Source organism: Oncorhynchus kisutch, linkage group LG3 (assembly GCF_002021735.2).
Source record: "Oncorhynchus kisutch isolate 150728-3 linkage group LG3, Okis_V2, whole genome shotgun sequence".
Lineage (NCBI taxonomy): Eukaryota > Metazoa > Chordata > Actinopteri > Salmoniformes > Salmonidae > Oncorhynchus > Oncorhynchus kisutch.
In genome coordinates this window covers 51,347,260-51,364,022 of record NC_034176.2, presented here as the reverse complement: position 1 = coordinate 51,364,022, position 16,763 = coordinate 51,347,260, and the positions used below count along the sequence as shown (strand labels likewise).

At 44.8% G+C, this 16,763-nt stretch overlaps 1 protein-coding gene across 1 annotated transcript in view; it reads right to left on the bottom strand.

Moving 5' to 3' along the window:
* Positions 1 to 894: 894 nt before the first annotated feature.
* LOC109874202 (C-Jun-amino-terminal kinase-interacting protein 1) overlaps positions 895 to 16,763 on the bottom strand; it is a 136,065-nt gene continuing 120,196 nt past the window's right edge. Inside the window, exons 9-13 of the mRNA XM_031807991.1 lie at positions 10,171 to 10,274; positions 8,316 to 8,432; positions 7,412 to 7,482; positions 7,076 to 7,174; positions 895 to 2,408 (exon numbers count right to left, since the gene is read on the bottom strand). Of these exons, the coding sequence (XP_031663851.1) occupies positions 2,336 to 2,408; positions 7,076 to 7,174; positions 7,412 to 7,482; positions 8,316 to 8,432; positions 10,171 to 10,274 (464 nt within the window). The 3' untranslated portion in view covers positions 895 to 2,335. The remainder of the gene's footprint in view (positions 2,409 to 7,075; positions 7,175 to 7,411; positions 7,483 to 8,315; positions 8,433 to 10,170; positions 10,275 to 16,763) is intronic.

The window sequence follows — 16,763 nt, the reverse complement described above, 5'->3', positions numbered from 1 at the left end:
AAAATTGTAGACCTGAACCAGGCTGGGAAGACTGAATCTGCAATAGGTAAGCAGCTTGGTTTGAAGAAATCAACTGTGGGAGCAATTATTAGGAAATGGAAGACATACAAGACCACTGATAATCTCCCTCGATCTGGGGCTCCACGCAAGATCTCACCCCGTGGGGTCAAAGTGATCACAAAAAATCCCAGAACCATACGGGGGGACCTAGTGAATGACCTGCAGAGAGCTGGGACCAAAGTAACAAAGCCTACCATCAGTAACACACTACGCCGCCAGGGACTCAAATCCTGCAGTGCCAGACGTGTCCCCCTGCTTAAGCCAGTACATGTCCAGGCCTGTCTGAAGTTTGCTAGAGAGCATTTGGATGATCCAGAAGAAGATTGTGAGAATGCCATATGGTCAGATGAAACCAAAATAGAACTTTTTGGTAAAAACTCAACTCGTCGTGTTTGGAGGACAAAGAATGCTGAGTTGCATCCAAAGAACACCATACCTACTGTGAAGCATGGGGATGGAAACATCATGCTTTGGGGCTGTTTTTCTGCAAAAGGACGAGGAAAGGAATGAATGGGGCCATGTATCGTGAGATTTTGAGTGAAAACCTCCTTCCATCAGCAAGGGCAATGAAGATGAAACGTGGCTGGGTCTTTCAGCATGACAATGATCCCAAACACACCGCCCGGGCAACGAAGGAGTGGCTTCGTAAGAAGCGTTTCAAGGTCCTGGAGTGGCCTAGCCAGTCTCCAGATCTCAACCCCATAGAAAATCTTTGGAGGGAGTTGAAAGTCCGTGTTGCCCAGCAACAGCCCCAAAACATCATTGCTCTAGAGGAGATCTGCAGGGAACAATGAGCCAAAATACCAGCAACACTGTGTGAAAACCTTGTGAAGACTTACAGAAAACGTTTGACCTCTGTCATTGCCAACAAAGGGTATATAACAAAGTATTGAGATAAACCTTTGTTATTGACCAAATACTTTATTTATTTACACAGGAGCTGAGTGCGCCCAGCCTCAGCGTCTCCACTGTACCTCATGCGTCACAACCCTCCAGTGGCCATTTCCTCACAGATGCAGTCCTGCAAACGCGAAGAGACACCATCGACGCTATTAACGATGTTGCCAAGGAGTTGATGTGGGACAGGCACGGCTTGGTTTCTGCGGGCGCTTCTCTGTAAAGCTGGGCCTACTACAGCACAGAGATCCAAGAGAACAGCTCTCGGTAATCGGAACCGGCTAATTAGCCACTCTTCATAATTTTCCAGTAAGTCTGTCTGGTCTCTGAAAATTCGCTCTCTCCGAATTCTTCCATTCGCCAAATCTTCCAACAGTGCCCAAGCAGCCATTGTGAGTCATTAAGCATTGTAATTGCATGCCTTTTCATACCCACCCATTTGATTGTCAAAGCCACCCAATTGTGTAACACCTTTAGGTGTGGTAATTACCCTGATTGTAACTGACAATGACAGGGCCATTATCACATTGACAGTTCTGTGCAACGAACATATGAAACTGTGCACTGGTATCTACCCAACTGAGGCATTGAAAACGGCATCAGTTTAAATGTAATTTGTCCTACTGTTCACCTTATTATTTAAGAGAATACATTTCATAACATGCAAGTATTGTTTAATAATTACAGATCCAATTAAATATGATTCCCGATTAAACTGTACAACATATTTGAGGGGTTATTTTGCAAAAACAGATATCTCTATTTGTATTTATTATCCTAAATCATGTTTTTTGTGTGTACTCCAGAGAACTCTTCATATATAACACGTGGGAGGTAATATTTCAATTTATTTTACACAATGGTATCAATTTCAAAGGATTTCTCGAGTTTCATCCTTCTGCCATCGGAGTCACAGTTTTTCATTTCTCCAGTTTATGTGCATACATATGTGTCAAAGTGTCCATGGAGAACCGCTCATTCTCCCGTTTTTTAGAAATCCCAAAGTTTGCTTAGAAAGTGGTGTACGCCTTATTTTGTGCCTACGCAACGTTTATAAATGAGGCCCATGGTCACTATGATCTGAGCATTGTGCTTTAGTGGCACATTAACTTCCTCATCAGTGACTCCATTTTACATATTTTGGGACCCCCTCTTCAACATCTCCACTATGTTTCGATCAATTACTTGTTCAATCTTCATACTGTTTAAAATCTTTGGACAAACATTAGACACCAGTACCTCTCCTTCTTTCTCTCTCTCCTTCATCTTTTTGTCAAATTTATTAGTTCACATTTGTTAGAATTGTTTTCTCTGTCATGCAACATTATGTTATGATACACTGTAATGTACAGGGTTGTGGTGGAAGGCAGGGTGGGTGCTATTCCAGGTAAATATCCTCTGTCGGACAGGAGCAATCTACAAATTCCTTATAGTACAACTGGAAGGCTTTCCTGTAGAAGAGACAAGAGGGGAGAAAAGATCCGGGGGGTAGTTAATAAAAATAAAAAAATAAAGGTTATTCAATCACTCAGTTCCTTACCTGACAGGTATGACAACTCTCTACAGAAACATACAGTTTATTAGGTTCACCCATTCAGTACCGGGTCGGAGCCCCTTTACCTCCAGAACAGCCTTAATTCTTTGAGGCATGGAAACATTGCTCAATTGGTATCAATGGACCTAGCGTGTGCCAGGAAAACATTCCACACACCATTGTACCACTGCTACCAGCCTGTACCGTTGACACCAGGCAGGATGGGGCCATGGACTCATGCTGCTTATGCCAAATCCTGACTGCCATCAGCATGATGCAACAGGAACCGGGATTCATTGCACCAGGTGATGTTTTTCCATTCCTCAATTGTCCAGTGTTGGTGATCGCGTGTGCTCTTGTTTTTAGCTGTTAGGATTGGAACCCGATAGGGTATGGTTGTATGCTGTAATAACCCATCCGTGACAAGGACTGACAACTTGTGCGTACCGAGATGCCGTTCTGCACACCACTGTTGTACTCCACCGTTATATGCCTGTGGCCCTCCTGTTAGCTTGCACGATTCTTGCCATTCTCCTTCAACCTCTCTCATCAATGAGCAGTTTTTGCCCACAGCACTGCCGCTCACTGGGTGTTTTATCTTTGTCACACCATTCTCAGTAAAGCATAGACACTGTTGTGCGTGAAAAGCCCAGGAGGCCCGCAGTTTTTGAGATACTGGAACTGGCGCGCCTGGCACCGACGATCATACCACGCTCAAAGTAGCGTAGGTCACTCGTTTTTCCCACTCTAACATTCAATTGAACAGTAACTGAATGACTCAATGCCTGTCGGCCTGCTTTATAAAGTAAGCCATGTGACTCACTGTCTAGGTGCGAACCATTTTTGTGAACGGGGTGGTATACCTAATAAACTGGCCTCTGAGTGTACTGGGCCAATTGCAACCAACAGGCAGAATTTAGCGCTGGATTTCTTAAAACACTACTAACAGGAGATTACATGAATCTGCGTGTTAAAACACTTACTTGCAACCAAAAACTCTACAATAAACTAGCAGATTAGTTGACATGATGTTGTTACTGTTTCAGTTAGATGCCAGACAGTTGCGTTTAGGTTCTCTACTCTTGGCCCAATGAAATATCAGGAACAGTGAAAATAGGATGGCTGGTAATTAATAACAAACACTAATTGTTAGAATATAGACCCAATGAATTTTAAGAAACTTGAGTACAGTAAACTCAAGCAGCGTATAGTTCAGGAAAGTAGAGTATAGTTCAGTAGAGTACAGTAGAGTATAGTTCAGTACAGTAGAATACAGTACTGTACTGAAGTGAACTATACTGTACTGAACTCTACTTTACTGTACTGAACTATACTTGAGCTTACTGTACAGTAGAGTACGGTAGTGTATAGTTCAGTAAATTAGAGTACAGTGCAATATAGTTCAGTACATTAGAGTACAGTAGAGTAATACACTGAACTCTACTATCCTGAACTCTTCTCTACTTTCCTGTACTGTACTATACTCTACTCGTGTTTTCTGTACAGTATGCTATAGTACAGTAGAGTACAGACTGTACTGAACTCCACTCTACTGTACTGAACTCTGCCTTTAAATCAAATTGTATTTTTCACATGCACTGAATACAGCAGGTGCAGACTTTACTGTGAAATGCTTACTTATGAGCCATTTCCCAACAATGCATAGTAGGCCCAACATTTGCAAAAAAATCGAATAAATAGTAACAATAAATAACAATAACAAGGCTTTATACAAGGCATACCGGTACCAAGTCAATGTTCAGGAGTATGAGGTAGTTGAGGTAATATGTACATGTATGTAGAGGTAAAAGTGACTAGGCAATCAGGAAACATAATGAACAGAGTAGCAGCAGTGTATGTGAAGACTGAAAGTGTGTGCGTGTGTGAGTGTAAAGTATGTGTGTGTTACACTATAAGTGTAAGTATGTTAGGGTAGAGCCTAGTGAGTGTGCATAGAGTCAGTGCAAGAGAGGGTCAATGCAAATAGTCTGGGTAGCCATTTGATTAACTGTTCAGCAGTCTTATGGCTTGGGGTGGAAGCTGTTCAGGAGCCTTTTGGGCCCAAACATGGCTCCCCGGTACCGCTTGCCGTGTGGTAGCAGAGTGAACAGTCTATGGCTTGGGTGGCTGGGGTTTTGACGTACACCAACACCATAGTGCACTCCAAGATCATCACTAAGCTCACAAACAACTTTGCCACGCTGATCCTCAACACAGGGGCCCCACAGGGGTGCGTCCTCCGCAGCCTCCATCCACATCAACGAGCCACAGTGGAGAGGTTCAAAAGTTCCACAGTGTGCACATCACTGAGGACCTGAAATGGTCCAACCACACCGACAGTATATATAAGTTATTTCAGTTTTTATTTTTAATAAATTTGCTAAAATGTCCAAAAACCTGTTTTTGCTTTGTCATTATGGGGTATTGTGTGTAGATGGTGGGGTACTAGGCAGAGGTCAGCTAGTGGTGAGTATTTAACAGTCTGATGGCCTGGAGATAGAACGTTTTTTTCAGTCTCTCGGTCCCAGGTTTGATGCACCTGTACTGTCTCCCCCTTTTAGATGGTAGTGTGTTGAACAGGCCATGGCTGGGGTGGCTGAGGTCCTTGATGGTCTACTTGACCTACTGTGACACCGGCTACTGTAGATGTCATGGAGGGCAGGTATTGTGCCCCCGGTGATGCGTTGGGCTGACTGCCCTTTGGAGAGCCCTGTGGCTGTGGATGGTGCAGTTAACTTACCAGACGGTGATATAGCCGGTAGAATGCTCTTAATGGTGCGTCTGTAGAAGTTTGAGGATCTTAGTGGCCAAGCCAAATTTCTTCAGCCTCCCTTTGCTATGAGACTTGTTTCTACACCTTGATTTGAGTCAACCTGTGGTAAATTCAATTGAATGGACATGATTTGGAAAGGCACACACCTGTCTATACTGTATAAGGTATAGACAGTTGACAGTGCATGTCAGAGCAACAACCAAGCCATGAGGTCGAGGGAAATGTCCATAGAACTCTGAGACAGGATTGTGTTTAGACACATATCTGGGAAAGTGTACCAAAAAATATATGCAGCATTGAAGGTTGCCAAGAACACAGTGGCCTCCATCAATCTTTGGAACCACCAGGACTCTTCCTAGACTGTCCGACCTGGCCAAAGTGAGCAATCATGGGAGAAGGGCTTTGTCAGGGAGGTGAACAAGAACCTGTTGGTCACTTTGACAGAGCTCCAGAGTTCTTCTGTGGAGATGGGAGAACCTTCCAGAAGGACAACCATCTCTGCAGAACTCCACCAATCAGGCCTTTATGGTAGAGTGGCCAGATGGAAGCCACTCCTCGGTAAAAGGCACGACAGCCCGCTTGGAGTTTGCCAAAAAGGCACCTAAACGACTCTCCGACCATGAGAAACAAGATTCTCTGGTCTGATGAAATCAAGATTGAACTCTTTGGCCTGAATGCCAAGCGTCACATCTGGAGGAAACCTGGCACCAACTCCACAGTTAAGCTTGGTGGTGGCTGTGGGGATGCTGTGGGGATGTTTTTTCAGCGGCAAGGACTGGTAGGCTAGTCAGGTTTGAGGGATAGAGGAATGGAGAAAAGTACAGGACCTCAGACTGGGGCGAAGGTTCACCTTCCAGCAGCACAACAACCCTAAGCACACAGCCAAGACAACGCAGGAGTTGTTTCGGGACAAGTATCTGAATGTCCTTGAGTGGCCCAGCCAGAGCCCAGACTTGAACCCGATCAAACATATCTGGAGAGACCTGAAAATAGCTATGCAGCGACACTCCCCATCCAACCTGACACAGCTTGAGGGGATCTGCAGAGAAGAATGGGAGAAACTCCCCAAATACAGGTGTGTCAAGCTTGTAGCCTCATACCCAAGAAGACTCAAGGCTGTAATCGCTGCTTAAGGCGCTTCAACAAAGTACTGAGTAAAGTGTCTGAATACTTATGTAAATTTGATACTTCATTTTTTTAATATACATTTTTTTGTTGTTGTTTTTTTACCTGTTTTTGCTTTGTCATTATGGGGTATTGTGTGTATATTGATAAGGATATATTTTTTTCAATACATTTTACAATAAGGCTGTAGCGTAACAAAAATGTGGGAAAAGTCTGTGCACTGTACATATATAATTATATTCTGGATTCCGACATTGCTCACTATAATATTTCTATATTACTTTCTTCTTCTGTTTCAGTTTTACTGGTATTGTTTTGTATCTTTAGGTATTACTATTCTGTCAGAGCTAGGAACATAAGCATTTTGCTACACCTGTGATAACATCTGCAAAATATGTGTAGGTGACCAATACAATTTGTTTTAAAGTCCTCAACTTCAAAGCTAGCTTACTGGATATATTCATTACTGCACTTGTTTGTTGTGATTGCAAATGAGATCAGTTGTTCTGGTGAATTTAGAGCATTTTGGTGGTTTAACGAGAGATCGCCTCATGTTGAGACAGTGCTCAATGTTGGTTGTAATTGGCCCACTATGGCTAAGAACCACTTGAATCCTCTGACAATATAAAAGTGAAGGACAAAGAGCAAAAGAGTGACATGATATATATAAAGTTCTCAACCCTCACCCAACAGACTCTGCCAGGGGTTTAGTAGAATCTTCAGACACAAACACATGACAGGCAAATCTCTGGTCAGCTGGGTGTTTTGTGATGAAGCCAAAGTACCTAAGGGGAAACCATACAAACCACACATAGGTAAAAAAAAAATACAGGGGTAAGAGGAGTGAACCCCAAGGGGGAACAAGGTTCCGGGAGTAAAATAATTTTGAAATGTATAAATGCAAAGTGATTCTCTTTCTCAATTTCCTCCACTGTCTGCATAACGACTCTCCCAAAAAGCACATTTTTATTTGAATATGGTGAGCATGACTGACAAAATGTCATCCTGGTGCAGGTACTTACTTGTTGTTCTTAGGGTGATATCCACAGAAGGAAACATTCTTCAACTGGAAGAAGTGGCTGCACTGGTTACTCTGTGATGAGACAGACAGACAGACGTTCTTAAATGTTGGACTGACTTTCTTCATTTTGGGCTCAAAATAAGCGTATTGTCTGGGACCATGGGACCATTCCACTGCATTTTTTTTGAAGGGGGGTCAGTAACATTGGGCAACATTGGGCAACTGTGATGTCACAATGCACACTACATACAGAATTAATGCATCCTAATTCTTTGGTACAAACCTCATTGTCCAAATTCTATGGCTCTGAAAAACAGGTGTTGGGGGTAAAAATAGTATCTACTCTCCATGTCAACAACTGCGTTTTGTCATGTAATTAGCTATCTGCTTACACCACATCATCTGTAGGAGCTGTAGCTAGTGAACTTCATGATTGGTCAATTAGATATTTAAACTAATCATACCCTGAATGTCAACAAAGAACCCACTGATGGTTACATAGCTTGACTTCAGTTTAGGTGGGCACCACTATTGCCAGATTTAAATTCTCACTCTCCTCTATATTATTATGTGTGGACTGCAATACACTTTAGTGCCCACACTGGAGTGTTATCAACCTTCTTTACTGGGAATATTCCCCTAGTGTGATCTTGCTGGTCAGAGGTTTGATTTAAAAGCCTCCATGTATCTAGTCTTGTCGTCGTACTTTGGTCCAAACTCAACTGCTGTCTTTCTAACATGCGCTGAAGGTGTGCCTGAAGAAGTGTGTGTGATGCAAATACATGTGTAGAGTGTGTACGTGTGTGTGCATAAATCTGAGTGTCTGTCTGTGTACCTGTCCTGTTTGTGTGGTGTGTGTGTGCGTGTATGTGTACAATGTGTGTATTTTAGTGTGAAAGTCTTACTTTGTCAGAGGCATAGTAGTCATCCTGGACTAGGAGCTTCACGCCTTTCACGTTGATCTCAAGGATACAAGACGAAGGTGGGTTATACTGCACTGTCATCCTCCTATTGGTGGCAATCTGGTGGCAATCAAAACAGCATCATCATCCCTTGAAAAAAGCAGCAGCTGAAATGTCAGGCCTGGTTTAGGTATATTATTATTCTATAATTGGAATTTAAAATGTGAACTGGGAAAGGAGACATAGGAAAGAGGTGGGTTATTAGTCTTAAAATTCTAGTGGCATCTCAGCTAGAAGTATACACTATATATACAAAAGTATGTGGATACCCCTTAAAATTAGTGGATTCAGCTATTTGAACCACACCCGTTGCTGACCATAAACAAAACATTGGCAGTAGAATGGCCTTACTGAAGAGCTCAGTGACTTTCAACGTGGCACAATCATAGGATGCCACCTTTCGAACAAGTCAGTTTGTTCAATTTCTGCCCTGCTAGGGCTGCCCCGGTCAACTGTAAGTGCTATTATTGTAAAGTGGGAACATCTAGGAGCAACAACGTCTCAGCCGCGAAGTGGTAGGCCACACAAGCTCACAGAACGGGACTGTTGAGTGTAAAAAGTGTCTGTCCTCTGGAAGCAACGCCTGCACAAGAGCTTCATGAAATGGGTTTCCATGGGCGAGCAGCCGCACACAAGCCTAAGATCACCATGCGCAATGCCAAGAATCAGCTGGAGTTGAATGAAGCTCGCCACCATTGGACTCTGGAGCAGTGGAAATGTGTTCTCTGGAGTGATGAATGATGCTTCAGGAGAACGCTACCTGGATGCCAGGAGAATGCTACCTGCCCCAATGCATAGTGCCAACTGTAAAGATTTATGGAGGAGAAATAATGATCTCTGGCTGTTTTTCATGGTTCAGGCTAGGCCCCATAGTTCCAGTGAAGGGACATTTTTAATGGTACAGCAAACATTGACATTCTAGACGATTCTGTGCTTCCAACTTTGTGGCATCATTTTGGAGAATGTCCTTCCCTTGCCTGTTTCGGTATGACAATGCCCCCGTGCCCAAAGCAAGGTCCATACAGAACTGGTTTGTCGAGATCGGTGTGGAAGAACTTGAATGGCCTTCACAGAGACCTAACCTCAACCCCATCAAAAACCTTTGGGATGAATTAGAATGCCGACTACAAGCCTGGCCTTATCGCCCAACATCACTGACCGACCTCACTAATGCTTAGTTCCCAGAAGAGTGGAGGCTGTTATAGCAGCCGAGGGGGGACCAACTCCATATTAATGCCCATGATTTTGGAATGGGATGTTCGACAAGCAGGTGTACACATACTTTTGGTTATGTAGTGTAGCTATGAACAATGGCTAATACCTCTTTTCAACCTGCCCCTGTCTTCTTTTATTTTCTACATTGTTTTAATGATTTCCTCTCCTAACCTTTCTAATTTGTAATCTCAGATTCTTCTCCTGTCAATGCTTGTTTGTGTAATACAGGGTTGGGGTCAATTCTGAATTGAGATGCGAATTGCTCTTTAATTCCAATTCTATTCTTAAATTTAAATTTTGTTTTATTTGCCCACACCCTACAGGATATAGACTTTTAATTAGATTCTGAATTCCAACCCCAATCCTGGTGTAATAACACACTATTTTCAATAATATTTTCTCCCCAATTATTTCCCATCTTCCTACTCACTCCATTTGTCTCTTCATCCATCTGTCTCCCCCCCCCCCCCTCTCAGTTAAAGTTTATGATCTTCTTTGGTAATGTGCCAGATGACATCTCTCTCATACTCTTTCTACCCTCTCACTCTTTCTTTCACAAGAAAATGCACAGCACCGCCCATACCTTCTGCATAGCTGCACACAGAACATCGTTGCCTTTGTGGTAGGGTACTTGGACCGAGCCCAGGAATTTCATGTGGTACCTGTCTACCCAGTCACTGCTCTTCACTGTGTGGGGGAAGGAGAGAGAGAGAGAGAAATATGAAATATGGATGCTACAGTACATTTAAAGGCGCAATATGTAGAAATATCTCTGCCATTTCCTGGTTTCTAATGACAAATGCAATATATAATGTAGAGAATAATTGTACCATCAATAACTGTCATGGACCGCATAAAGATTTATCCTAACCTGTTTTTGTATATTGCAGCTTAGTAACTAGCAACCACTTAACTTTCCTCGAGTTAAGCAACATTCCATCCTTCACCATCCTGTAACTAATCATTTGACATCGGTAAGTATTCATATTCCTTGTTAATGTGTGTTTATGTACTTATTATTTCACCATTTCTTACTTTGTATGATGTTAAAAAGATCGCTTACTAAAACAGGATCAGTTGATCCCATTGAAATGTATGGTGTTAAACTTGGACGTTAGCTAGCCTCATTGCTATTAATGTTTCTCTCTTTAATTGTCATGCTAAACAGCATGGATGTGTGTGTATGCAAATGTCTATTTGTGTTAGTATTCTCACCTGTGTAATACCAGTTTGGACTATTTTGGTTCATCCTGGATGTTCACCTCTCTGTAAATTGCCCCATCTACAAAGGACTATTGTAGCCTATACCTACCTTGTGAGACCTGTAAATCATTGTTCTCTCCTGCTGTTGTCCCAACATGTTATGTGTTACTGTTTAGCTTTGATACATCCAATTCTACATGTATCTATCTATATATGTGATTATATCATACTTACCTTTTGGCATGCTGTGCTTAGAGTTTTTGTGCGTACAGTTTTAGACTTCCCACCATTGCACCAAATGGTAGGTTGGACCTCACTTTATATTCGCAGAAAGATACATTTGTATATGTTCATCCACAAAGCCCTTTTGGGTAAACTCCTTCTTTACCTCTGTAGTCTGGTCTACTTCACTACCAGCAGTTACCATACCTGGTCTGCTAGGTGGTTTTTAGTTAACCTCCTCTGCGCACGGAACCTGGTAGTCGGGATGAAATTCGACAACATACGGTGATCGCTACATAAATAGTCATATTAAACATTCATGAAAATACAAGTGTCTCACATGTTTTGAAAGCCTAGAGTCTTGCTAATCCAACTGCGTTGTCAGATTTAAAAAAGGATTTACTGTGAAAGAATACGATGTGATTATCTGAAGATAGAGCCCCATAAAAAAAGAAATATTTCAACCAGCACATGCGTAACAAAATCACAAACTGCAATAAAAGAAATTGTTTACCTTTGACGATCTTCCTCTGTTTGCAATCCCAATGATCATTGTTACACAATGAAATGTCTATTGTTCGATAAAATCCATTTTTATAGCCTAACACGAAACATTTTGTGAACCGCTTGTGTCTTGAATTCCGTCTCATTCAATTTTCGACCACACACTCGAGGTAAATACACACACAGAACGTGACTTTTCATTCATGTTTGGATTCATTGCAATCAACCGGTTTGTTTGTAACACAACCACACCTGATGGGTCATTTCGCAGGACATATTGACCGAAAGAAACCGAAGACAACAAGTAATGACATCATTGTACACATATGATTTGCCTGCTGTTTTGTTGATTGACTGTATTTTAACACAATGACCACTGATCGTCTTGAAATCTAGCTGGGTAGATAGCCAGTGAGCTGAGGTAAACGGCAATATGTAACACAACCAAACCTGATGGGTCATTTCGCGGGACGAATTGACTGAAAGAAAATGATTTGAAGACAACGAGTAATGACATCATTGTGCATCAATGATTTGCCCGCTGTTTCGTTGATTGACTGTATTTTAACCCAATGACCACTGATCGTCTTGAAATCTAGCTGGGTAGATAACCAATGAGCTGAGGTAAACGGCAATATGTAATGTTTATGTGTTGGAAGACCAACCCATGCAGTAAACTCTGGCGTAAAGAGGGTCATTAGCCATTGAAGTTTCATACCGGAAGGAGCAACGCATGTTGCGCAGAGCGTTGTTTTGGTAAAGCGCATATTCAGCTGTTTATATATCAATCAGTATGGCGACTAAGTCAGGGAAAGCTAAATCTAAGTCTAGATATACAGATGTACACACAATTTTAGAAGAAATTGATCGAGGACGATTCATTTAGCGATTCCCAAATGGAGGAATATTTTTTTAATGGAGAGGACATCGTTTTGGACCGGTAAGTTCTTCTCATGCTAATGACGTTGTTTGAAATTAATAATATATATTTTTTGTGTGAAATGAAATTGTAACGGCGTTCTTCGTTTGTTGAAAGAGAGTCGGACCGAAATGCAGCGTGGTGGTTACTCATGTCTTATCTCCGGCTGCCTCTGCTCTCCTCAGTGCTTCCACCTGTTCCCATGGGAGGCGATCTCTTCCAGCCAGTATCTCCTCCCAAGTGTAACAACCTTTGCCATCCAATACGTCTTCCCATGTCCATTCCTCCTTTCGCTTTTCCTGCGGTCGCTGCCTGTTTCCACGCTGCTCGGTCCGTGTGTGGTGGGTGATTCTGTAACGGCGTTCATCGTTTGTTGAAAGAGAGTCGGACCGAAATGCAGCGTGGTGGTTACTCATGTCTTTAATGAATGAAAAGTGACGATACATGAAATAACTATACAAAATACGAAAACAACAAACGGAACGTGAAACTTATTACAGCCTATCTGGTGAACACTACACAGAGACAGGAACAATCACCCACGAAAGACAAAGCGAAACTCAGGCTACCTAAATACGGTTCCCAATCAGAGGCAACGAGAATCACCTGACTGCTGATTGAGAACCGCCTCAGGCAGCCAAGCCTATACAACACCCCTAATCAGCCGCGATCCCAAATACTACAAACCCCAATACGAAATACAATAACATAAACCCCTGTCACACCCTGGCCTGACCAAATATATAACGAAAACACAAAATACAATGACCAAGGTGTGACAGAACCCCCCCCCCCCCAAGGTGCGGACTCCCGGACGCACCTCAAAACCATAGGGAGGGTCCGGGTGGGCGTCTGTCCATGGTGGCGGCTCCGGCTCGGGACGTGGACCCCACTCCATAAATGTCATAGTTCCTCCCCTTCGCGTCCTGGGATAATCCACCCTCTCCGCCGACCATGGCCTAATAGTCCTCACCCAGAACCCCACAGAACTGAGGAGCAGCTCGGGACTGAGGGGCAGCTCGGGACTGAGGGGCAGCTCGGGACTGAGGGGCAACTCGGGACTGAGGGGCAGCTCGGGACTGAGGGGCAACTCGGGACTGAGGGGCAGCTCGGGACTGAGGCAGCTCGGGACTGAGGGGAAGCCCAGTACTGAGAGGAAGCCCAGTACTGAGATGAAGCTCAGGTAGGTAGTAGGCTCCGGTAGATCCTGGCTGGCTGGCGGATCTGGAAGATTCAGGTTGACTAGCAGATCTGGAAGATTCTGGTTGACAAGCAGATCTGGAAGATTCTGGTTGACTGGCGGATCTAGCTGCTCTATGCAGACTGACAGCTCTGACTGCTCCATGCAGGCTGACAGCTCCTTGCAGACTGGCAGCTCTTTGCAGACTGACAGCTCTGACTGCTCCATGCAGGCTGACAGCTCCTTGCAGACTGACAGCTCCCTGCAGACTGGCAGCTCCTTGCAGACTGACAGCTCTGACTGCTCCATGCAGGCTGACAGCTCCTTGCAGACTGGCAGCTCCTTGCAGACTGGCAGTTCCTTGCAGACTGGCAGCTCCTTGCAGACTGGCAGCTCCTTGCAGACTGACAGCTCCTTGCAGACTGACAGCTCTGGCTGCTTCATGCAGACTGACAGCTCTGACTGCTCCATGCAGGCTGACAGCTCCTTGCAGACTGGCAGCTCCTTGCAGACTGACAGCTCCTTGCAGACTGACAGCTCCCTGCAGACTGGCAGCTCCTTGCAGACTGACATCTCTGACAGCTCCTTGCAGACTGACAGCTCCTTGCAGACTGGCAGCTCCTTGCAGACTGGCAGCTCCTTGCAGACTGGCAGCTCTGGCTGCTTCATGCAGACTGACAGCTCTGACTGCTCCATGCAGGCTGACAGCTCCTTGCAGACTGGCAGCTCCTTGCAGACTGACAGCTCCTTGCAGACTGACAGCTCCCTGCAGACTGGCAGCTCCTTGCAGACTGACAGCTCTGACTGCTCCATGCAGGCTGACAGCTCCTTGCAGACTGACAGCTCCTTGCAGACTGACAGCTCCTTGCAGACTGACAGCTCCTTGCAGACTGGCAGCTCCTTGCAGACTGACAGCTCTGGCTGCTTCATGCAGACTGACAGCTCCAACTGCTCCATGCAGGCTGACAGCACCCTGCAGACTGGCAGCTCAGGCTGCTTCAAACAGGCAGGAGGCTCCGGCAGCGCTGTAGAGAAGAAAGGCTCTGATAGCGCTGAACAGGCGGGAGACTCCGACAGCGCAGGAGAGGAGGAAAACGCTGGCTGTGCTGAACAGGCGGGAGACTCCGACAGAGCAGGAGAGGCGAGGCGCACTCTAGGCCTGATGCGTGGTGCGGGCACTGGTGATACTGGAGCGAGGACACGCACAGGAAGCCTGGTGCGGGGAGCTGCTACCGGAGGACTGGTGTGTGGAGGTGGCTCTGGATAGACCGGACCGTGCAGGCGCACTGGAGCTCTTGAGCACCGAGCCTGCCCAAGCTTACCTGGCTCGATGCCCACTCTAGCCCGGCCAATACGAAGGGCTGGTATGAACCGTACCGGGCTATGCACCCGCACTGGAGACACCGTGCGCTCACTAGCATAACACGGTGCCTGCCCAGTCTCTTTAGCCCCCCGGTAAGCACAGGGAGTTTGCGCAGGTCTCCTACCTGGCATAGCCATACTCCCTGTAAGCCCCCCCCAATACATTTTTGGGGCTGACTCTCAGGCTTCCATCCGCGTCGCCGTGCTGCCTCCTCATACCAGCGCCTCTCTGCTTTAGACGCCTCTAGTTCTTCCTTGGGACGGCGATATTCTCCAGGCTGAGCCCAGGGTCCTTTTCCGTCCAGTTCCTCCTCCCATGTCCAATACTCCAAGTGATGCAGCCTCTCCCACTGCAACTGCTCTTCACGATTAGCAGGGAGAGTTGGCTCAGGTCTGACACCCGACTCAGCCACTCTCCCTCTGAGCCCCCCCCCCAATACATTTTTGGGGGTGCTTTTCGGGTTTCCTTGCCAACCGTGTTCCCTCGTATCGTCGACTCTTATCTCCGGCTGCCTCTGCTCTCCTCAGTGCTTCCACCTGTTCCCATGGGAGGCGATCTCTTCCAGCCAGTATCTCCTCCCAAGTGTAACAACCTTTGCCATCCAATACGTCTTCCCATGTCCATTCCTCCTTTCGCTTTTCCTGCGGTCGCTGCCTGTTTCCACGCTGCTCGGTCCGTGTGTGGTGGGTGATTCTGTAACGGCGTTCATCGTTTGTTGAAAGAGAGTCGGACCGAAATGCAGCGTGGTGGTTACTCATGTCTTTAATGAATGAAAAGTGACGATACATGAAATAACTATACAAAATACGAAAACAACAAACGGAACGTGAAACTTATTACAGCCTATCTGGTGAACACTACACAGAGACAGGAACAATCACCCACGAAAGACAAAGCGAAACTCAGGCTACCTAAATACGGTTCCCAATCAGAGGCAACGAGAATCACCTGACTGCTGATTGAGAACCGCCTCAGGCAGCCAAGCCTATACAACACCCCTAATCAGCCGCGATCCCAAATACTACAAACCCCAATACGAAATACAATAACATAAACCCCTGTCACACCCTGGCCTGACCAAATATATAACGAAAACACAAAATACAATGACCAAGGCGTGACAGAAATAGCCTATTTGAGGCTGTTGAGGGGAGGGCATGCCCACAACAATGGCCAAAGTGAAATGGAGACAGTAGATACAGCTGGTCTGTTGTAATATCATAAAGACAGTAGATCTAGCTGGTCTGTCATAATATAATAGAGACAGTAGATCTAGCTGAAATGTCATAATATAAATGAGACAGTAGATCTAGCAGGTCTATAATAATATATTCAACCTTATGTTCCCTGTACTCTATATACTGCATATCTGTTTATTATACCTGTTGATACAGGGCTCATATGTGAAACTATTCTAACTGAACATTTTCTTTCACAGTGACACTGACTCTGAATGGGAGCCCCCAGTGCCAAGGTGTCCATCCCCCACTGAAGCTGGTTCATCCAGCTCCTGCCACAAGTGGTGTTCATCTGCCCAGGCATCAGCAGCATAATATTGTGTGTAGAGGACTGAGGGTCTTCCAAATATTGAAAGTGTTATTTTGTAAATGTATATATTTTTTTCTTCATGTTTTTTTCTCTATTTTATGGGGGGGTGTGTTAGAATACCATTTTGGTATTTTGTATATAGTTATTCCATTCAAAATGTATAACTTCACCAATTTGGCCACTTGGGTACATTTGGGCTACTTGTGTGGTACACCTGGGTCACTTCATGATAAATGT